Source organism: Polyodon spathula, chromosome 52 (genome assembly GCF_017654505.1).
Source record: "Polyodon spathula isolate WHYD16114869_AA chromosome 52, ASM1765450v1, whole genome shotgun sequence".
Lineage (NCBI taxonomy): Eukaryota > Metazoa > Chordata > Actinopteri > Acipenseriformes > Polyodontidae > Polyodon > Polyodon spathula.
This window is the reverse complement of record NC_054585.1, coordinates 1,786,742-1,811,270: the sequence shown is the minus strand read 5'-3', so window position 1 is coordinate 1,811,270 and position 24,529 is coordinate 1,786,742. Positions and strand designations below refer to the sequence as shown.

Here is a 24,529-nt window from a genome sequence, read left to right as displayed (position 1 = left end):
CATTTGTTTTTTTGTTTTGTTTACTGCAATCAAGTATGCTGCAGTACATAGTACACTTCCTAATTACAGTCCCAAATATTTGTGTGTTCTGCTGTCACATTCGGTCAGTTTGAGAAATTGTTTTCACTGCAACAGCTAACCCTGCTTTAGCACAAAACTTGCATTACATAGTGTTTTACATAATGGTAATGGTGCTTATAAATTACTGTGCCTGCTTCTTTGGCTGAAAAGGTATGACCAGCTCACCTGGAATCTTGTGCAACTGAATCATACTTAAACTGCTGACGGTAAACAATGTAACTAAGTCTATTACATCTGGAATGCAAGACGCAACAGACGTGTTGACTCAAAACTTTATTTAGGCACTCTACAGTTTGACTGGTGAAAGATAACATTGGTTTATTGGAGTTCGTAAAGATAACTTTTTTCAGCTTGGTACGGTAACCTTTTCACTTCCTTGTTTGTTTAATTCTTGCGCTTTTTGCTGCGTACAGCCCTTCAATCATTATATTCTTTATTTTAAATTTCCAGGGCATTTTGTTAATGGCACATGTGCACTACACAAACCTTAAGTGTATTTGTTGCTGTTCTTATTCTACATTTCTTAAATGCAACTGTTCATTTTAAGCTACTTTTTTTTTTTTTTTTTTGAACACACAACAGTACTTAGGCATGTTTAGTCACTATCACAACTGTTGCAAGAAACTGGGGTTCCATATTCTGCTGGTGTTAATATACCTCTCTGCACTTACACATGTGGAATCATATGGTCATGAAGAACTGTCGGTGCGTACCAGTGGCAAGCCTGTCATGTACCAGTAAAAGTACATGTACCACAGTTGGAAAACCACTGGTTCAGATCACCTGAATTGACCCCTTTATTTGAAAACATAGCAGTGGCTGGGACAGGCTTCTGTACAGGATGGTAATAAAACCACCTGTCATTGGGGTGGAGGCATGTTACTGGCTGCAAAGCATGTCTGTCAGGTAAGATTCAGGTAAAATTCTTTTGTTAGTTACAGCCACCTTAACATTGCTTCTATGATAGAAGCCCTTCTTGAGATGAATGGTGGCCAATAGTATTATTCCAATCCCACTAGCAGCTATCCAAAAACACCTCACCCGATCTAGCATGTGCAACAGTAGCGCTTTTCATTGTTTTTCTTATTATAAGCCTGGCATTGGGATGTGCCAAAATGAACACAGCTGTGGGAAATGCACAAGCAACTGAACACATTTAGAATATGGAAGCTCATTCAAAGCCAGTGAAAACAGCAGGAAATAGGGCAAAAAAGGTTTGTTCAAAACCTTAAGCTACCAAAATATTTTTTTATGCTTATTTTTTCCAAGGACATAAAACGCTATCCATATTTGGACAAGTGGCTATATACAAGTAATTTGGCAAAAAAATATATGTTTTATTAATCTGATAAATGCCTGTCATGACAGAATGTCTTGTAACATACAATACATGCATTTTTGCATTTAAAGAAAAAAATGTACTTAAAACAGTAACTGTACAGTGGTCATGATCTATTGATGTACACTAATATTTGAGAAACACATGTAAAGCAAGTTAGACTTAGTATTCTTATGTACTGTAAGGATTTACTGTCTTCTGTTGGTTTACTGCACAAATCACACTAGTAGTAAATATTAAAATGACATTTCTACTGTAAAACAGCCATGGCTTACTCATTACAGTCTGACTAATGGAAAGCATAAAATGTCAATACACTGTACAGCAGAGAATACTGATGCACTATGCCATGTAAAATTGCACTGACTGAACAAAGATTAAGCTAATATTGAATATAACACTACCATTACATAACACACGGATAGTATACTGACTGCACATTACTGTACTCTATATGATGCATTTAAAGATCCATTTTGCATTAATATGGTCTTATTAGCCTACAAGCCTACAGCTGCTACAAAATACCAAGCGAATCACTAAGGCCATATTAAGAAACAATTCTGGAGTGTTACAGTAAGTGAGCATTATCCCTCAAGCTTCCCCGATATGGAATTGAGAGATTCCTGCACTATTAAAAGAACCACTGCAGCAGACAAAGCCATTGCTTAACACTTCTGTTTTTGCATAATCTATTCACGAATTGAACGATTTCTCTGCACAACCTTCCAGGTCCCAGCTGGGACCAGTGGACTCCTTTCATCCTTCCTATCTCAGAAAAGCTTTCCATGACCCTTGATAAGATCTGCTTACATTTTAGTCACATTTCAGTGTCTATAAAGGAATGCATCACACATTGTGTCTAGATAAACAGCACCTGCACTTTTTCACTTGGAAACCTTTAATTTCACTAACTGTAGTTCAAAATGGTATTCTCTCTTTTGGGCATCTTTACAGATCTGAAAAACAGTTAAGCTTAATTTTGCTTGACAGCAGCTTTTTGCTATATCCCATCATTTAGTCACAGAAAAATGCGTTTATACATGACTTTTTTTTTTCTGCATGGTAATCTTAACATTGAATACATTTGCATGCAGCATGTAAAGATAAATATCCTATTTTTTTTTTGCATGGAAAGCATTAAGCCTTTATGATAAATGTAAGCAGTTAATAAGCATGCTAAATTAATAAAAACTATTAAGTGCCTGACACACGCACTGTACTGGAACAGAGGTATAGATACTGCATTTTTAAACAGTTACCATGTCAGAAACAGTTTGATCTTAAAATCAGTAGATTAGATCAGCCCTGCCTCTCTGGAAATGCTGTAGCAGCAGAAGTGAAGCTCTTGATCATACCTGAGCACTTTGTGTAATATCTTCTCCCTGCTGTGCAGTCATTTTGGACAGGGTATCCGTTAGTTCTTTTTCACATGGATCATGTAATCCAGGCCCACCTAAACACATAGAAGAAGTTAGCACAGTACACTAGTGAACACAGCAAATGGTTTGGGTCCTTATTTCTGCTCATTTCAATAAGCAATATCAGTTGTTGGTTATTGGTTGCACAAACAATTTACAAAACTATATGGTATGAATGAATAATGATGGGACAAATATTTGAATACTCAAACAAACATCTTGTATCCATAAAACACAATTTAAAAATAACCATCAAATATAGCATGCAAAAACCAATTCATAAAGGACACTGAAATCACACATGTTTACAGAACAGAAGAGTGCTTCAACAATATGTACTATGCCTAGTCACCACTGCTAAAAGTAAGTCTTTGCAAATAATAAAATAACTATAAACAGTTGGTAATGTATATTTTGGAACAAATATCATTGACGTGACAGACTGCATCCATCACAAAATTGTTAACTATTCACACACCCATTTAAAGACACAGAGTATGCTGCATGATTGATGTGGCTCAATTAAAACATTTGGTGTTGACAATAGCAGGATTTATCCCATGAAACACGACCTGCATGTGTAACCGATCTGGACCTCCAGCAACTGCACGAGTGACTGGACTACGTCTGCTTTATAGTTGATTATAGAAAAAATACCAAGCCCTACTAGATTTCTTAGCAAACTGAGGACTGCACTTGCTTCTTCCTTGACATCGAGACAACCTGAAGCCATTGTGAAGAAAAAATTACAAAACTAGAAAGAAACAATTTGCAGGAACTAGCTGAAGAGTAGGGCCCAAAGTGCGTCTTAAAGGGAACTTTTTTTTTTTTTTTTTTTAAGACAATTTCTTATACAGCTACGGCACTCATCCTGCCACAATCTTAACTCCCTCTACCAGATCTTTTCAGCTCATTATTAAAGAACTCTAACTCTTACCAGGAAGAAGAATGCCAGAGGCTATACACTCCATGACACGACGCAGGGCTTCACCAGCTCCAAGCGGTCTATTACAAGTAGCTAAGGCCTTTTCACAAATGAGCTCAAGGGGCTGGAAAATCACAGAAAACAGGGAAACAAGTTAGGGGAAATAAGTAGTTTTAGTTTCAGACTAGAACCTGTGATTTAATGGAATCTAACAGAAATGTAAATTAAGATTTCCCTTTGAGATTAAAAGGTATGTTTTAATAATCTTAGAACATATTGGCAAATTACGCATTTAAAATCAATGAACTATAAAATGACAAGTTGAGTTAGTCACACATTCTAATCTAATACAGAACCGATCTTTAGAAAATATCACAGATGTTAATTGTCAAGGTTTGAACATTAAAACTTACCCATCCTTTTAATGGCTCCCATGTGGGCAGTCTGTTGCACAAATCACGCAGAATACGGAGTACTATTACGCATGATTTTAATCCATTAACTCTTGCCTAAAAAGAACAAAATGATGGCAATACTGTGCTGAAATCAATTGCGGATTGTTGCATAGATTCATAAGCAAAAGGTTTGCTAATTAACTTAATAATTTATTAAAAGGTGCAGAATGATTAATTCATGCAAACAAAATGGAACACAAATAAAATAAAGCAAATTATTTTATGTTTAGGAAAGCAGGTTTAAAGTAAAAGCAAACAAGCAAAATGTGTAACAATTGCTTTTGTAGCCTTATGATAAAACTATAAATCAATTTAAGTACTACCAGTACACAGAATAAGAAAATGAATAAAGACACAAATAAAAAATACGGAATACTTAGAATTAAATGAAACTGTTCATTTAAACCTTCATAAGGCTACAACAACAAGGTAAGAACAAATAGCCAACCTGAAACCATTTGGCATGTCGCAGAGACGCCAAGGCGCTCAGGCATTTCTGCCTGTCCAATAAGTCCGCAGGATCTTTCAGCGCAACACTTTCTACAGGTAAAAACGGGATCAACAAAAAAAAAAAAAAAAAAAAAAAAGACAGATACGGTTTGACCAAGGGGTTTCTGTCACAGTACAAGGGAGTGGCAGCATTCTAATGGGCAGATAAGGCTTCCAGGATGTTTGTTTTTGTGTTTGTTTTTTTAGCAATGATTTATCATGTGCACAGTGGTTACCATTTTAACAGCCATTAAAAAAGTAATGTGAACATGTGCAACTAAAGCAAAAAGCATCCATTCGATGTGCAAATCAATGATCACAGCTAAGTCTGATCTGGATTGTTAAATATGTTTTACAGTTCACAGGATGTAAAATAGATGCATAGCACTTCATCATCTGCATGTGATGGGATAGAGCACTGTAGGGCTAGCCAAAGGCACGCTGAGCAATTGAACTGCAGCGCTTTAACACTCGAACCTGCAACAATCTTTAAACCGGCTGACAAACGGATCAGTTCAGAAATAAAAGCTGGGTTTCCTTTTTTAAAAATATGTATTTTGTAAACCCTTTAAAAGCTGATGCAACTCGAAGCTAAATTTACCTTGCCCAATGAGTTAGCCAAAACATAATTACAACTGATTGGAAACTATGTCAGCAAGAAACTGTAACAAATGTGTGCGTTTCCTTTTAAATGTTTTTAGGGCAATATGCAAGAGAATGGAAATACTGACATTTTATTTATTGTACTAAAACTGCAGTCTTTTTGTCCTTCTAGAAGGAAACATGGTTGTTTGATCTTTAGTTAAACAGTCTGGATACAAGTCTATTTAATCTTTTCTGTATTGTAAGCATCTGCATTCATTTAAACCACGACTGGCTCTTTAGAATACTCTTTCCATTATAATATATGAGATTGTACTCCAGCTGGGCGGGGGTGGCGTTCAAGCTATATTTTTTGGTATGTCAATCCATTGACAAAGCAAAGCAGTTTTTAGACCATTGCAGGTAAGTATTAAGACGGTTTTGCCATTGTTTTTTACCCGAAGGTCTTAACAGATCTTTAAAGTGTTATGCTCTTATTTTGTGGTCTGATTTTATAGCAGATATTTAATGTTGTTCATTAACCTTTTAAACAGGAATTCAAAAAAGTCATCATCATACATAATCTATTGCAGTACTATTCAGATAAATGGCCCTGCAAGGAAGAGATTAAATACCAGCTTTCAAACATGGACTTAAAATCAGTGATAATCAGAATCAACCCAACATAAAGATCTGCTATAGAGTGCACCATATTGTATACAAGGGAAATAGATATACTGTTGCAAATGAGTGGTTAAGAGCTTTTAAAAAACTCTAGGTTAGACAATGGACAAGGTGACAGACTGCAAAACTTCAACCTTACTGGGTACAAAAAACCTGTGCAACTTTTAAAAGATCTTTCTGAAAGTGGAATTAGCATGTACCGTGACTCAAATAAGCATGATAATCTGTAGGAGGTATTTTATGGTACGGTTTTGCATTTTAGTTTTGTATTGAAGTTTCATTGCTCAGGTTTTAAAGTGTGTTTCTTAACAATGATCACTAAATATCGAATTTTAACTGTTTTGCAGTCAGTCATCAATTTATGCAAGCAGTCAGTCATCAATTTATGCAAAAAAAAAAAAAAAAAAAAAAAAAAATGAGGAGACAAAAGGATCAGGCAGTGAATAGGGTAGACTACCACCAGATTCCCTCATAATTGCATCAGACAATAGGATGGCCTTCATGCTCTGCACCAGTTTAAGGGTTCGAAAACTGATTTTACCACACTGATTTCCAGCGGATCACATACTGCATTTCAACAGGCCCACCAAGCTTTATTAATTTTAAGAGGCTTCACAGCCTTTATCAGCAATAGAAAGAGACATCAAATGATTTACCCCGGGTTGTGTGTGGACTCCATTTACTGTCATTTTACTTCATTTACCCGTACTTGTGACGAAATGACTATTCACTGTGCATTTGAACATACGGTCAGGCTAAACTGTTGTACAAGCATGTTGTCACTTTTATATTTGCAGTGTACTTGAGTCAACATTTATTAAAGGAAACCTATTTTTTGTTTCTAAAGTTGTTTTTTCTACATAATCTTTATGATTACTTCTGACTACATCCAATAATCCATTGCCCACTAGAACTATGAGTGTGTGGCCAAACACACAAAGGCTTTTGCCTACAGACATGCTGACAGAATTACTAGAAAGCGAAAAATATTAAGAATTAAATCAATGCGTGGCCTACCGGACTGTTTAACCAATGTGTTTCTTTCTCTCAGATTTTCGTGTAGGTAGTCAGTCGTTCAGCTGAAAGCAGGGCATGAAGGTACAAACACCACTCATATCTGAGAAATGTACAATGATAAATAACACCACTGAAAGCTACTTTATATAATTGGTTTTAGGCTTGATTAGTGACCAAAAAACACCAAGTGTACTTCATGAAATTATGGCATGTCACTTTTGAGCAGCCATGTAATAACTGTGTTTAAAAAAAGTACCAAATGGCAACAATAAAAAAAAGACGACAAAATACGAAAGTATTCATCCGTATTCATATATATATATATTTTTTTTTTTACATTCCCGGCAACCGGATTGGGGCTATTGCTCGAATACGGCATTGACCAAAATTTCAAGGAGTACAGTAGAAAGAGAAAAAAAAAATAGCCAAGGGACTTGTAGCATATCTAAGAATGGGAGAACAGCAACAGGGAGTCCCGTCCAGCCCAGGTGGGCCCAGCTGCCTCAGATCCCATGACAGAGAGGGGCCAGTTGGTCAAAGGTCTGACATAGTCCAGTAATGCTTGGCAAGCTACCAGAGACTGGCTTTGGAGGCTGAAGCAACAAAATGACTGGTAAGTAAACAAAATTAAGAAAGAAATATTAGGTTTTTTTTGCTTGCTTTTTTTCTGAACGGCTTTTTTGTTGACGTGTGGTTTGTTCCGTTTGGTTTTATTCAACATTGGTGCCGTGATATTTTTTTATGAAAATGGGATTACTCTATCAACACGGTGCTTCAGTAGGGTTGAGGGAAATAACTAAGAATCCAGTTGCACAGATGCTTGAGCCATTACAGGTATTACCGTGAGCCTAATATGGTGCACCGCAGAGGTCACTCGATTAGGGGATCTATTTTATGATCTGAACTGAACAAGGATACTACTGTCCATATTAACTACACAAAACAATGAGTTTTATGGCAGTATTAAGATCTGCACTGTTTAGATCGTTAAAATAGATTCCTATATGGGTCTAGTTAAGCTTACAGTAAAACACGGAATGTCTGTGTCCATATTCATGTGACTTTTTATTTATGTAATTTTAACTTACCTGATTTTTGAAAAACATAAACCTTCAGTGCAAGCAAATCAGTCTATAATTGGAGTACGATAATGAAACAGTTTTATAATGAAAAAAACATTTGACTGTGCTATCACACTTAAATGTTGAGGCACATTTTTAGGGAAAAAACTGAATCCACTTTATCCCATTGCAAGTTCCATGAAGCATGGGAAAGGTGGCATTATGTATGTATATCTGTCAAAGGCACCTGCACTATAACCTGTGGTCAGCTCATCAAATTACATCCAGAAAAATTTGCACTGAAATTGGAAGGAGTCAAATCCAACCCTTCCATATATTTAAAACCAAAGCATTTCATTCCCCATTGGAGCAGCCAACAAAGTCCAAATAAATAAATTGTCCTTTTACTTTCTTCAATAAATCCCCATCATTTCATTAACACCCAACAAGGAGACTGAAGTTTGTTTTCAACATCCATGGGCTGTGCGCCACCAGTCCCACACAGCAGAGCCTCACACAGACAAAAGCAATTGTTTTAAATCAGATTTTATACCTCCTTCTTTCTTGTCCAGGTCTTCTCTCAAGCACGGTGACGTTAGAATCACTTTCAGTGTTAATTTAGGATCTTTTGTATTGCAGACCATGATAGCAGCCTCGTTTAAACATTTTTCCACTTCGTATTTATCTTCTGTAAGTTTCTATAAACAAGTACATTAGGTTAGTTATGGAAAACAAATACATTTTGTAAATGCAGTATGGAAACTAGATAAGTGAACAGAATGTGTGGCAATGTCACTAGTCCCATAGAAACAGCAGACATGAGAATGAGGTTGAAACTCAAATACTATTAGGATACATTTATAATTATAAATGTTGTAGCAAAACGCTTCTGCGTTATAGAAAGCAATTAACCAATATCATATGAGATTAGACACTTCGCCAAACACTACTCCATTTACTTTAAATGCATAGATCACACAAACCGTGATAAAGATGCTATATGCAAAAATCAGAACCCCCCGGCAACACACACTGCTGTCTCTAATTAGAGAATCTCAAGAACATTTTAGATTGATCACCCTATATTTTTAGAAACTACTTCTTGCAGCAATTTTCCAACATTAACATTAGAGGTTGTGTGAATTTACTGTATGTTATGTTATTGTGGTTTACACTTGATTATGTCAAAAAATGAGAGAGAGAGAGAGCGAGCGAGAGAGAGAGCGAGAGAGAATGAATCACTCTGACAACAGCGTTTGTAAATGAACTCACCTGGATTTGTACAGGAAGATTATCGCAGACCGTGCATAACAAGGTCTCTGTGGGTTTCTCCCTGCACATGAGAACCAGCTCCAGGTCCATATCAGCCTTTATCAGCAAACCCTTAGCAACCAGGCCAATTCTCAGCACACCACACAACGTTCCACAGCTCTGATCACTGCGAGAGGCAAACACGAGGAAGCAAAGACTGAACATAGCATTGGCTTTAAATACTATAAATTCAGTGTGTACATGGATAACTAAAGGAAGTGCACTTTCCATTCCTTTTAATCAAGAAGCAACTGCCACTGCGCATACTGCTGACTGTGATAAATCTCTTCAGCAAATGTTGGTCAAGAGACATCAATATTAGGACACGCATAGAACAGCATGTCCTTTATTAAGGAGAGGAAGAAATCAATTTATCATACTTCAAGAAAAGCAGCAGACAACTTACTTTGCGTTGCTCTCAGCAGAGTCCTCGTTCTTAATCTCCTTCTCCTCATCAGCACCTTCTCGTTTAAGTGGTATCTTGTTGATCTCGTCCAGCCAGTCTGAAACATTTTTCAATGCACATTCGACAGTGGAAACCAGGTTCTGGACTGCTTCAAGCTCTTCTGATGAGGGGTAAATTGTGGAGTGCTTAGCCATAACATGGCGGTCATCATTCCCAAATGATCGGATTGATCTCTGTTAGAAGAAAGATTAAGAATATCACCAAACAAAGGATATAAATGAGTACCCAGAACTGCTGTGGTATGACCTACTTGAATGGTATGTTCAAGCTGAAGGATACATTCCGTGATTGTGTACCTGAAGCATGAACAAGTGACAACAATTATTTTTGGCTAGTCTTCCTATAAAAATTCACTAAAAATCTATTTTACATCTTGGAAATTGTGTCCTTTTTTTTCAGAACACTCGGGGAACATTATAAAGTACTTCAGAAACCATACAAACTTTTTCTTCTTTTTTCAACAATATTTTTTTTTTTTTTTTTTTTTTTTTTTTATTATGTATTCTGCTTAGAGATACATGTATAAAAGCGTGTTATTCTATGACCAGAGGGCGCTTACAATACTTCCTGAAAGATCTGTTGAAAAATATTGTTTGGCCAAATTACAAGACATTGATTCACCTGAGATATTGCAATGTAATAATACGCATTTATTCTCAGGGTCTTTATAAGCAATAATGGTCACTACTCTCGATTTATTTTCTCTAAATAAATATTTATAAATAAAGTTATTCATTCCATTATCAGTAACAAGGAAAAAAATGCACCCAATACATTTAGTTCATGAAATAATATATGCTTATATCCACTCATTTCTTTATGTTTACAAATGTTATAAAAACATATATATTAAAAACATGAGACAGAATAAATGTCAAATACAGATTTACAGAGTTTCCCCTTTTTTTTATTAGCACTAAACAAGTTCCTGAGATGTTTTGTTTCTGCTTTTGTCTCTGCTGTAAACTGTCTCCGCCCTTTAGACACTAAATGCCCCTCTAAGTGACGTCACACGAAAAAAAAAAAAAAAACACTAAATAAGGAAGTGAACGTCTGTCCCTCTCCTATCCATTGATATGCGTTTCAAGCCTGTACTGCAAAGTACAGTGGCCCTGTAAGTCATCAAAATAAAGTGCTTTTTTCATCATGTTTACACAGTTGTGGTCCTAGAAGCCCACTTCCGTACGATCGTGTTAACACGGTCCCGGTCCTTCAAGGGTTTAGTACTAAAATGTAAAGTAATTTTATTTTGAAAAATACTGTATGTGTGAGCTGTCCTATAGACTTTATTCTGCATTCTTTACCTATACACACTGTACAATTGTTCAGTTTAATGTGTGTGTGTGTGTGTGTAATAATATATATATATATATATATATATATATATATATATATATATATATATATATATATATGTGTGTGTGTGTGTGTGTGTGTGTGTGTGTTTTTTTTTCATTCATTCATCTCATATCACACAGCTATTTTTCATTTGCAATTTCTTGAAACTGTCGTGCAAATTCTGGCGAGACGGTAAATAAGTGCAAGGTATTTTTGTCGTGTAGCAAATATGAACATCTGATTTTTGTTTCCAAATACATGTCAAAAAATATTTATTGGAATATTTGGATATTTGTCCCAGCACTAGTATATAATAGCATATATTATAGTATAACAGATATACTTTCACTATGTGACATACATTTTAAAATGTTTGTAAGGATACTCTGTTAAAATGTACACACTGCTCTATTATTAAAGTACTACTCATATGGTAAAATGTGTAAGTCTCAGTAAGTAATTCAGTATACTAACATTACTTTACATTATATTTATTATACTGCTTAAAAATGTGCAGAGTAAAATACTTCTGACCTGCCTACTCCTAACTTTTTTTAAATCTGACCCCCTTAAAAAACTAGTTGCTACTAGTTGCCCTATATAAACTAATAAGGCTAAAAAGTATACAGAGAAAAATGTTTGCTTTAAAAAATAAATAAAAAAAAAAAGACAGCAAGGGGACATGTAGATAGGATTAAGACAATATTGAAAACTTACTAGATGTCAGCCTATTTCTGTTTCAGGTCATCTATCAATTTGTGCAGCTTGAAGTCCTGGATGCCTTTATAGATGCAACCTGCAAAAATCTATAACTAGTGTGTGCTGGTCGCCTTGTTCCTGGCACTCTCAGTATGCAGGGAACATGCTTGTAGAGGCAACCAATCTCTAAACCCAATGACAAGCTGTCCTTTTTCTGCAGTGTCCTTGTACCCTGACTCAAATCATACAAATGCAGTTATACCATCTGCTCACAGGAAGCACAAATAAAAAAGCCTATCTCAGCTGAAGTTTAAATTCAATAGGACAATAACGCTGTTTGACCTCTTACATACATTATATATCTGTTTATTATTAAAGCTACTTTCTCAATTGTCAGAATACATGGGGAGCTACCAGGTAAATGGCAATGTATTGGTTTTTACCTCCTCAGTGTCATTCGAACAAAGCAAAGTCAAACCAACCCAGAGACTCCAGTGCACCTTTTTGTCTGTGTCATAATGATCACAGTGGTACAGTAATTGAAGACCACTGACTGTTGGAAAACATGGATTGAGAATTGATTACGGGTTTGCTACGCATGTGGACTAGCAGAGCTATACTGGTGTTCTTTTCTGAAAGGAGACTAATATTGCAGATAGCAGACTGTTTGGTTCAAATTGCATGTACTGCTAACCATTGATAGAGACGATGCATCTACAAACTCTTGCCCAACAATGACTGCAAGCTTACGAGATAACAATGCTGTGGACTAGAAGGGAACAGGCTCTACAGACTTCAGAGAGATCAAAAGAGATAATCCCACTGGCATCAACGGGGGTCGCAAGGAGATAACAAAAGGCAGATGTATGGACCTTTTGTCTCCAGGAGTGTGAAGAATGCACTGAGTTCAGAGGTTGTCACACTAGACTACACACACACATTAACACTCACACAATAAATTAAATTACCTTTGCAATTGGTTAAGTGTCAGAGAAAGGGGAGGTGGACCATATATACAGAAGGGTATTTAATGTCATGCAAACATTGTAATGTTGAGTATTCTGTATATCCTGTACCTGGGACCAGACTCCCTGCATATTTCAATAAACCTGGCAACTGATTGAAGAAAAGGACTCTGTGCATTTTCTTGAATCTACTTACTCACCATCTATTTTTTGTAAGTTACTTCACTGACCAAAGATACACTTTACACTTGAATGCAAAGGAGGCTAGAACTCAGCCAGGAGAGACATGCTTTGCAGCATATGCTTTTAAATCTTACCATCTCCCCCAAAGCAAGGTTACTGTGAAACAAATGTGCTTCAAATGGTCGCACAATCAAATAGGTTAACACAATTCCAGTCGCTTGTTTGATTGGAGCAATGTCAGAATATTCAGTATTATTTTAATTAAAAAAAAGTTGTATTCAATATAGCCCTTGTGTGTGTGCAGTACTTATTACATCTATGGGACAGTGCACTGAAATGTTACATTAATAACTGAAAGCCCTGTTTGAAGCTCTGAATGTAGTCTCACGTTTAATTAAAAATAAGACAAGGTCACATTACTGTATCACTGCAGATAACTGAACTGTGCCAGTGTGTCGTTGTGCACCAATACAGGGGTCACGCCGTCAATAATAGTATTGCTAGCAAAATAAAATTGCAGTGCATGTAAAAAAAAAAATATTAAAAACAATCAACACCCCTAGCTGTCACCTTTTTAGTTACTGACCATCATCTGCTTTTTTATTGACTAGTACCACAATCCCGATCCGAACACCCCCTACCCATTCAGTCCTGGGCCTCTGCCAATCGAGCTAGATTATGTGGACTAATGTCAGCAACATGTAGGTTGAGACCACCAAACTCGTTTAACCTGTGACCCGAGCTGGGTTAGAGCCCAGGCCTCCAGAGGTACAAAGGAAGACAAGCTTCCATAGTGAATTCTCTCATCTGCTCTGTAATCTAGAAACTGCAATGATGCCCAGACCAATTGTTTCAAGCCTCCACCTGACTGCTGAAAGTCAGTACTCCTGCAATTCAAAAGCAGTTTGTTTAAAGTGCTCCTGTCACTTTTAATTTGATGTCAAAAGCTCAGTTCCTGAAGATCAGCAGATGCTTAAGACTCCAGACATACAGTACAGAACTAAGTTCACGTGGCTGTCGACTTTATTAATGGCTAATACAGACTTGTGTCCATTTGTGTCTGACTGACTCCATAAAAAAAAAAAAAAAGGAATGCAGCTATGCGGAGGTTATAAACCACATTCAAAGACAGTGAAGATTAACATGTTTACGGAAAAATCTGATTTGAAATGCAATAAGAAAAAACAAAACAATTTCATTCAGGAATCCAACAATGTGAAGTGAATCTTATTTTATCATTTTACATTAAAACAACCAAAATGAAGGGCACTTTCATATAACTACTGAAATCCTCAATGTGCACTACAACAATACGTTTTATAAAGACCTCTGCATTTTATATAGAATGTGCTACATGTTTTTGTATTTTTATTTCAGCCTTCATTTATATATCAAATTAAGCAATGTTCTTCATGCATTAAAATACTCTTTAAAAGATTTTCAGATGCTTTTGACGTTGCAATGCCACATTACTTCTCAAAGTATCCCTGGTACATTTTAATTTATGCAAGCATTAAAAGGTGTTGTACACAGAAGACAGTTTTAGAATTGAACCAAGTGTGCTTAGTGTTACCTCTTTTTTATTTAAGTGAATGTCTTCCCCTCAGGTATACTGTGCTTTCTATTTGTTTCTCAGGAGGGTGACTTGCATAAAATCCTGCAAAATAATGAACCTCTGACCCACACTTCCATCATTGTTGTTACTGTTTTAATTCTACACATGGGTTTATCTGTGAATTTCCTAAATGGCTTCTACTTTAACAACAGTCATTGGATATTCAGCGAGACAGTTGATGCAAGTACACCATTTACCTTACTGGGACTGCATTCAAATCATTACTATCCACTGGCAATGTTTAATAATATTGCGGTATTCATTTTCTGATTTAAATATATAGTAGTAGTACAACATCACATATAAAAAAAAAAAAAAAAAAAAAAACAATAAAATACACTTTGCTGTTTTTCTTACAAAATACCTTTTATGTTCTTATTGTTTTAGTTTGGTAATGTGCAGCAAAGCAGACAAAAATGCCTTTATAACAGCAAATAAGCAAGTGTTACAGTATAATGAACCCTGGTTCAGAATTCAGTAACATCTATGCATCCCTTTAAACTTCCATGTGCAGCTAGAAGACATCCATCAGACTGTCCTTATTCTCTCTCAGAAACGCTAATGATTGTACCTTTAAAAAGAAGCTGGCAGTGGCAGCGACATCACGGCACAGTTAAAAATGTGATCTAAGCCCAAGGTCACCCAGCAGTTTATGACAGCACGTTAGCACTGCTTTCATTAGAGAATGTTATTTATGAACATCCTCTTCTTTGCCTTTAATAATTCATGTGCTGCAGACTCGGGAGGCTCCATTCTGTGGTTTTAAGGTGAAGGCAATAAATCAAAATCAGCTTTCTCTTTATTACTGCTGTGATGCCCACCACAGTTAATCAACCTACACTGTACAATAAATTGTTTTTCTTTTAATTCTTACTATTCCTTCTTTCTTGCTCGTCATTTCAATTTCTGCACTGCACAAGGTCATTTGACAAGGTCATGCACAAAGGCAGAGCAGGGAGTGTACCATGGTTGCTGCTGGCTATTTCAGCTTCCCCTTCTCCTCCTTTATGGGTCTTGCTCAGTCGTCTTCACAAGGCACTGTTTTCCTCATAAGCTCCTCCGAAATCCCTAGACAACTCGGGTATCAAAATAGCAAAGGAGTCTTGGCAAGAGGCTTCCTGTATCACACCTGAAGGACAAAAAGGAAAAACAATGAAATACTTAAAGCACAGACAATAGCTACAGCACATACACAACCACTGCTCATGACTCAAAGCAATTAATACAGGAGGATCCACAATATTCCAGTAAAATCTGAGGCAAACATCTTAGAAACTGTCACACCGTTAAAGGCTGAACAGAAAGCAGTGATCCCTGGAGAAATCTGCTCTCTCAACTGAACTCCTTACTTCACATTACCAGTCCTTTGAACAAGTTAGCAATGCCAACCAAAAATCAACTTATTTACCCAAGGTATTCTTAGTTTGCTTGTTTTAATAACCCCATTTCTGTATTCAGATTGTATAACTAAAACACATAAGGCTGTACATAACCTTGTACGTACTGTATATTTCATTTTAATATAAATACATGTTGGCTTCTTTTCAAACTGCATACATCAGATCTACATAGTGAATGGAAGTGCAGCAGGAAGCAGGAATATGTATAGAATAATTTAATTAGCTGCAAGGTTTTCATATATAATTTGCTGGAAGAAATCAATTTCGGTAAACTGGATTATTACCCCAGGCTGAGCACAGTTTGAAAGATGAAAGGAGGCAACTGTGCAAAGGTGCACCCAAGCAATACTCCGAGTTACTCATCCAATACACTGGATCTAATAGCCCATATTACAGCATGACACTAGTAGAGACATTTCAACTGAACTAATTTAAACAAGTGCTGGCAGAAATCCTGTGTAACGACGTCTATAGAGCACAAAGAAAGTAAGAGCTCTTAATTTTAAACAGCATTTTGTTTTGTTTTTTTACACTTGGCAAGCATTTGAAAAAAAAATGCGAATGGCATTCAAGATTATCAATAGACTGTTGCAGTTATGACATGAATATGCTGAAAGAGAAAAAGCTGATTTGAAATGCAATAAGGGAAACAAACAATTTAATTTAGGAATCCAACAGAGTGAAGTGAATCTTATTTTACCATTTTTCAATAAAACAACCGAATTGAAGGACACTTTTATACAATTACAGAAATCCCCAATGTGCATAACAACAATATGTTTTATAAAGACCCCTGCATCTTATACAGACTGTGCTACATGTTGTGTATTCCGAAAGAGACTCAGAATGTAAGACATTAATAATACCTTCCTTATCAAAAACAAACGCACTGCCCTTAACCACTTCAACACCATGCCGTACGCAAGTATATCAAATGAAAACCCCCGTACGTCAAGTTTCCCATTCTATTCTATGAGTGGTTTCTCAGTCTAGCCTTTCAGGTTTCATTCTCTAAAGCAGTGCTAGTACTGTGGAATGTGCAATGAAAGTCGGGGGAAGGTCAGGTGACATTTGTATCCAATTGCGTGTCATGTAGACATTCCAATCTACCTGTGGACGTTTAGAAGACAGATATATTGTGGGAAGCCATTCAAATAGTTATATATGTTTATGTATATATATATATGTATATATATATATATATATATATATATATATATATATATATATATATATATATATATATATATATATATATATACACATATTAGTGTTTTACATTATTTTTTGTTTTATTATTCATTTTACTTGTTTAGTTTTAGTTTATATAGTTTTTAGTGAAAGCTAAACATGGCAACGTATGGAGAAACGCTTTTATTGTTGGCGAGGTGGCACAACAAAAGGGACATGAATGTACCGACTACAAAGTACACTGCTGGCTTTGTAGAAAAGACCTGTGCTGTCACTGGAGGAGCAACAGTATTTTTCAAAAAGCCACTCCACATTGAAAAGTACAGCGAACTGAAGGGAGCTGTGGATGCCTGCGATCAGGACTTTGAGCCATATGATCCTAGCAGAAAAAGTCTTGCCTGGTTCAAACTAGGCATCCACTTCATGTCCCAGATGATACTGTGCAGTAGAGTGCTGTAACAGCAGTGGTGGAGGGTAAGATTCCGGTCCTGGATTACCTTTTACAGTGCTGTAACGAAATTCTATCAGAACACAGTACTGGTTACTAGGCAATGACGCTGGCGTCTGCAACAGCCAGATCCATCACAATGCCTGCGCAAAGTAGCCCTGAACACGCATCTGTGACTATCCCTCCAACACAAGAGAAGCAGAGACTGCAAAAAAGGTGCAGGGTCTGTTACAAAAATGAAAAACAAAAGAAAAGGACACAAGAAAAATGTGCAGTGGTTGCAAAGGCAATCCCAGGTTCTGTTGTACTGAACATTTCAAAAAATGGCACACTTTTTGATGTTTGATTTTTATTTGATAATTACTGTTTACTGATTATTATTGTTATTAGCAGCATTTCTGTTTTCATTGTTCAAACTAAAAATTAAATAAAATAAAAAAAAGCTTGTTTATCACTATACTGAACATGGGTATGTAGTACACAAAAGCATAAAGGACTAATGAAAAACACAGTTTAGGTCATTTATTTGTGTCTTATTCATCATATGTTAACATTTTACAGCAATTACAGGTTTGAAAACATTATTATTTTCAAAATCTGGTACCTGGGAAGGGGTTTCATTTTTAAACCTGGAGTTGAAGTGGTTAAAGGGAACCCCATTTTCTTCGCAGCATGCTGGAAAACTCCAGATGTTTGTAAAGTACCTACCAGTAATGTGTTTGATTTTTTACACAATTATGCTTACTTAAAACAACTAGCACTGAAAGCACAAATACTGATGCACAGTAGAGCAGAATTTCCTGAAGCCAAAAGACATGAACAGTACAGTGCACACATAGTATACTTCATGTATTTAATATGCTGTACTTATTCAGTCTATTCTATATACATATACATATATACTGTAGCAGTTCTTCAATGTGAATGTTACAGATTCAATACTTCAATACTTTTTATTTCAGTTTCCTTAAGCATGCATTTAAACTTGAGCAATTATAATCAATCATATCCCTGAAGCAACAAATAATAAACATCAATCACCAGCAATCATTTTAAATAGGGTGTTTTAATTCAACTTAAATGTAAAATACTACAATTGGAAATAACCAATGACTAGTTTATTGACGATAATGTAATGTTGAACCAAACACATGTTCACCTCTAGAAGAATTACAGTAACTGCAATGCATGCAAAACACATTCAAATATCTTCCATTAGAATGTGAATAACTACATTTGATATATTAAACAAGAAAGCGCTATGTTTGCATGCACAGTTAATGTCCTAAAATATGTAACATGAATTTGCAAGGATAGTCACAAAACCACAAGGACCAAACTTTCAGTCTTTCAAAATACTTCTTAAAGCAGCATTTCACAGTGAGCTACTCAAGAGTCTTCCTGATAAGTTCCCACATGGATCTCCAGAAAGGGGCAATTGCTTTTATTTCTCACTCATGGGATGCAACCCACAGATGCATGTATTTTAGGGTTACTGAAACCCCGGGTTTAATGGTCCTTTCTGGTGTGGGTAATTCAGGACAGGAGTAAGTAGCTCTGGTACACAACCTCAGATCAGTACCCACATGGCTGCACTGGTCTGAACAGATGGACAGCTTATTCTCCTGTGCCGTGTTTCACCTGCTGAATGCATTGAAATCCATCATCAAAATTAAAAAAAAGCATGTAAACATCGAATTTCAGTGCCTGGGCAACATTGCTTGAAATACATAAACTAATTAACAAAACTGGGGAAGCTCACACATTTTATAGAAGATCAATTAATATACAAGTCTATATCCAGTGCAGTCTATGTATATGAATTATACCAATTAATTTTTAAATATAAAGTTACTGTACTGGACACAAATTAGAAAGTAACGAATAAACTTAACTAAAAAACGCATTAACAAACACAACATATTAACCTGAAAGTAAAATGAAAACCATGTTTTTCTTGTTTGATGCGCACTGTAATTTATTGCTGAAATTCCCAATTTACTATAACAAGATGTGACACAATAGTGAGCACTGTTCTTGACTGCCTGAAGGATACTATCTAAATAGAAACCTTAATATAAAATAATTCCAAGTGATAACATTCAAACAGGAAGTCACAGTAGTTAAGGTCTATGTTGAGACAACCACCAAGCAACAACTAGTCTTGTATATCGGGCAGTTCCCACTATGCAAACGAATGTTACTGTCCCTGTAAACAAATGCTAAAGTGTACAGGTTTTGGAATGCCAATGAACATGAACAGCCAAGCAATTCAATATCATGTGTTAATGTAATTACATATGGTTCCATGCGCTGTATGTATTCATCCCAGTATAGCCCAGCTAGGGAGCAGTGTAACATCTTGAATTAGCAGGCCAGGTTCCACTTGTGCATTTCCATTCAGCACACACGAAGATGCAAAAGCTGATATGTTTCAATCTAAATCAGACGAGACCTACAAGTTATTTTCCCTGTGCCTGTAAAGGAACTTTCACTGCAATGTCACGTTAATGGATCAGAAACACAGTCACATATAATGCATCATATCTATATAGTAGCTTAAATTTGTTGTGAGAACTTCCCTCATTTTTTGACTATCCTTTCCAAACTATTAGGCTAGATAAAAAACATGCATGATCTTCTCCCCACTATCATAATCCAATAAACATTAACTATCAAACGTTGATTAATGAACAGCTGATAAAAGGGATAAAGCCCTTTTTTATATATATATATATATTTGTAGATACATGACTGATAAGAGCAATCTTATCTGGAAGCACATGTGTATTTGTTTCTCATGCACCTAAACTAACCTTACATTTTTTGACAAGCTGGTAGATTAATACAGGAGGCTTTAAAAGTTGTGCCTGTAGCAGTTTCTATAAAGAAAAAAGGAAGTAGCTGCTGCTGGCACATGAGTGACATTTCACTGAACTGCTGTGAAGGTAAAAAACGCAACAGGATACCTTGCAATGAGTAAGAACATATCTGAAATACAAACACTACCATGCAACAGGGTGACATTAAATGGAATCAATAGGGCAATTTACTGTGGTTATTCTCCATTAATCTGTAGATTAGTTTTAATTAAAATAATCTAAATTATTTTTCCAAATGGCAGAGTTTTCATGAGTAATCATTGTTAATGTAATGCACAGTCTATCCTCATTATAAGCAGCCCATCTCTAATTGCACCCTCTTTACGCTAGGACACCGTTTGGCTATTTCCAAACAGCTTGTTTTAACACACCATAACAAAAACATTCAGACACTATAATCTCATGGTCTGTGCTTGGGCCTTCTGTATAACAGTCATTGCTATGCTATGGCTGTATCTTTGGTGTATATTCACAGTAGTAACTGGATCTGTCTGGTTACACCCTGTACATTTGAATACATAAAGGGTGTGTGTGTGTTACTCACGGAATACAACCTTTCATGTTGCCTATGTCCCACTTCAAAGAACAAGCCAGATTTTAATAACTGTAGTTCAGGTAAAGATATACATACACCCTCTATAGAAACAAATGTTGTAAAACTAGAAATCCAAAAGATATTATTTAAATGTGATTAATTTAAAGTGACTGTTGCTAACAAAATAATTCCATAAATGTTTTCTGTTGTGGACTTTCATTTGTTTTCTACTGTAGATCTGCAATGATAATTTTAAGGTAGTGACTTTCTATAGGAATGTTGAATCCAACCTCAAAAATGTAAGTATAAGAAGTTAGCAATATGTTATGATATGCATCTAAAATGATTCAGACTGAAGCAGCATGCCTGACGGTCCTCTAACTTGCTGACCATCTTACGCTCAGGGTTACTATGTTAGAGTGCTGCAGTACTTATCTTCAGCACCAGCAGAAACTCTGTTTAATTCATTTGCAGCCTCGCCAGATATCAAACAGCATGGTAACCTTTCACAATAAGGGTCAAACATTCTTTTTTGATACATGGAGCCACTAATACAGCAGCCCTCCTGTGCTTCTTATAAATGTGCCAGTAAGTAAAATGAAGAGACTATATGATCTTAGATCACAAGATAAGCAATCCATTCATTAGCTAAGCATTGGGGAGACAGTCTGAGACAGGCTACTTAGTACCAAGGCTAGCAACAGAGAGGAAAAAGGTCATTCCAAAGAAACTTAAACTGCAGCTTTTCATGCAGTGTGAACTGAACTGTAATTGGAAAACAGCAGCTTGTGATTATATTTTAGCAACGCAGAACCTTAGATTTAAAAAACGCGTCAGTGCTTGGAGCAGACAGATAAACATACGCACTAGTAAGTCGTTAGAGACATGAGGTGAAGCAGATTCACGGTTTCAGTGTGTAGAAATGGAAAACAAAATTGGGAATAACTGAGACCACAGCTTTGGAAACTTTGCTTTACAGCTACCAGGAGATAAGAATATCAACCAATTTCAATTGTGGAGGATACTGGACTCAGCAAGTTCATGTATTTTGTTGAGTCAGATTACAGAATGACTTGTTGATCTTTTAAATTATTATTTTAATTTTTTTTTGTTTGCACCTATACGGAGGGAGATGTCGGTTTAGTTTGCAACTGCTATTTTGGGACTCAAGCGATGTTTTTTTTTTTTTAAAAGAGCGAAGAAGATTGCTTACATTTTATGTTTATTTTTTGGTCTTCTTTTTATCCTACTGCTGCCAGTCAGACAAGTACAAACTATTGCTATTAGCAAATTATTTGACTAATTATTAGACTGCATAACATTTCTGTAATAATGCAATTAATACTCACCCTCTATCAAAACAGACCATTATCGTACCCCCAATGCTATTTTATTTTCATATTGCTTCAGTGTTATATAAATATATGTATTTAAATATAGGGCTTAATTTTGTTGTTTTTTTTCTGTCAAACAACTTAATGGGCTTCTAAATAGGTCAAGCCTTTTCATTTACAAACAGAACGTATAAACCAGATCGCAACATGTTAATAAGCGACTAATCTTTATTGAAGATCTAATGAAAAATGAAGTATTTTGCTGGACACACTATTACAATTGTTATGAGTAACCATATTTATATTAATACAGACTAGTCACTTCTGCATTTAAATGAAAAATACTTTTTTTAAAAGCCCATTTTAAAATAAATTTTAATAGTAATGCATTTCTCAGTTGTGATTGAGATACACAAATGGCTTAACAGGTATCAACTGCATTTTTGAAGGAGAGTAGAAAAGCAGAGGTAAAACGCAGAAAATCAGAACAGAGATGTAAGCAGTAATTTATAGAAAGCAATTTAATTAAAATTACAGCACTATGTCAAAGTGTTTATTTTTTATTTTTTTTATTTTAATGTTTAAAAACTATATATTTTTAAAATTTTAAACTTCTAAATTAATAAATTAAAATGGAATCTAGCACCCCTAACTTGATAATTCTCAAAAGCCCAAAGCAGACACTGCCCAGATTTATGAAAGCATGGAAATTTCTTTAGCTATTTTGCTGATTTTATCTGACATATAAATCAACTTCAATAGCACTGTCCCAAATCCCAACTTGGAAACTGCATCAGGAGCAAGCCTAAAATAAATGTTCTGTTTATGTAAAGCTGTTCAACATACAGGAATGGAAAACAGCCTAGTCGTCTTTCTTACACTCATTTGTCCAGCTGCATATTTTAAATAGGAGCTCTGGAAAATGAACTGTATAAATATCAGCCACAGCAGGAGGGTCACAGTTCTCAGCTCATCTTTCCTATGATCGCAGCGGCAATCACCTCAAGCAGAGCTCAATCCACACTAACCCTCTCCCCATCTCACTCCAGACTAAATCAGGAACTGATCTTTTTTTTTATTTTTTTATCAATGACATCAGGTTTCTATAAAACATAAATTCTATTGAGAACACTGCTCTTTCCATTTGCTGACAGATTGCATTTCTGGGAATGGCTCAACTGGTCAAAGACGTGGCAGAGATGTCACACCGACTGGATCACATCAGCCCACTTTAAACAAAATGCACCTTTTCTTTATTTCGCTCTTATGTTTTAACAATGATACTTAAGGAGCAGCAGAAATGTACTATCCGTGTATAAATTAAGACCTACTGAATTGCACAGAGGCCACAACTGAGCAGTTGTGAGCAGGTCTGGATAACAGCACGTCATGTATTCTTAAACCTAGCAGCATTCTACTATTTTGGACAACTCTTAAAATAAACGTAATGATTCAGCAGGAGCTCTCCTTAAGAAACAGCTTCCTTCTGGATAGGCCCTCCTGGGTGCTGATAAGATGGGCGAGTGCAGACTTGCACTCACATACAACTCAGCAGGAACTACCTCAACAACACCATACTCTACACAGTCAGAAGGAAACAATAAAGCAACACAATGAAAAGCTACAAAGACAAAGCTGTCACCTGAAAGTCTGTTCCACTGTATGCAAACATTACGTATTTCAACAGATATATACAACCATGTAAACAAAAAAAAAAAAAAAAAACAATCAACAATGGACACCAGTCTGTTATTTTTGACTGGATCCTTTTCTAACCAAAAATAAAATGTAAAGGAAACCTATTCAGCTCTTTTAAAGAAATCCTGGTCACAGGAAAGCTGCAAACATGGTCACCAGACAGTCATATTTGTTACAAATCCCCCCCTTGGGTGACTGCTTTACTATCCACATTTCCAGTCAATACAGCAAGACCCAAGCACAGTGACAAGTGACATACTGCTCTCTTATATTAGTTGCTTGTAGCGGTTTTCATCTTTTTGCACCTACTGCATACTGCCATGTGTCACTCCAGTCAATGGCTTCTCATGGAGTGATACAGTATAGGTAGATCACGTTGTACCCTTATGTATCTCTGAAACTTTGGTGTA

At 36.0% G+C, this 24,529-nt stretch overlaps 1 protein-coding gene across 5 annotated transcripts in view; it reads right to left on the bottom strand.

The window, feature by feature from the left end:
• The window catches only part of LOC121307046 (spermatid perinuclear RNA-binding protein-like), an 84,676-nt gene that overhangs the window by 12,103 nt on the left and 48,044 nt on the right, over positions 1-24,529 (bottom strand). For all 5 annotated transcript variants that reach the window (XM_041239127.1, XM_041239129.1, XM_041239130.1 and 2 more), the window contains exons 3-10: positions 15,596-15,760; positions 9,772-10,004; positions 9,327-9,492; positions 8,608-8,752; positions 4,670-4,761; positions 4,180-4,275; positions 3,779-3,890; positions 2,779-2,876 (exon numbers count right to left, since the gene is read on the bottom strand). In XM_041239127.1, coding sequence (XP_041095061.1) covers positions 2,779-2,876; positions 3,779-3,890; positions 4,180-4,275; positions 4,670-4,761; positions 8,608-8,752; positions 9,327-9,492; positions 9,772-10,004; positions 15,596-15,598 — 945 coding nt within the window. In that variant the 5' untranslated portion in view covers positions 15,599-15,760. The remainder of the gene's footprint in view (positions 1-2,778; positions 2,877-3,778; positions 3,891-4,179; positions 4,276-4,669; positions 4,762-8,607; positions 8,753-9,326; positions 9,493-9,771; positions 10,005-15,595; positions 15,761-24,529) is intronic.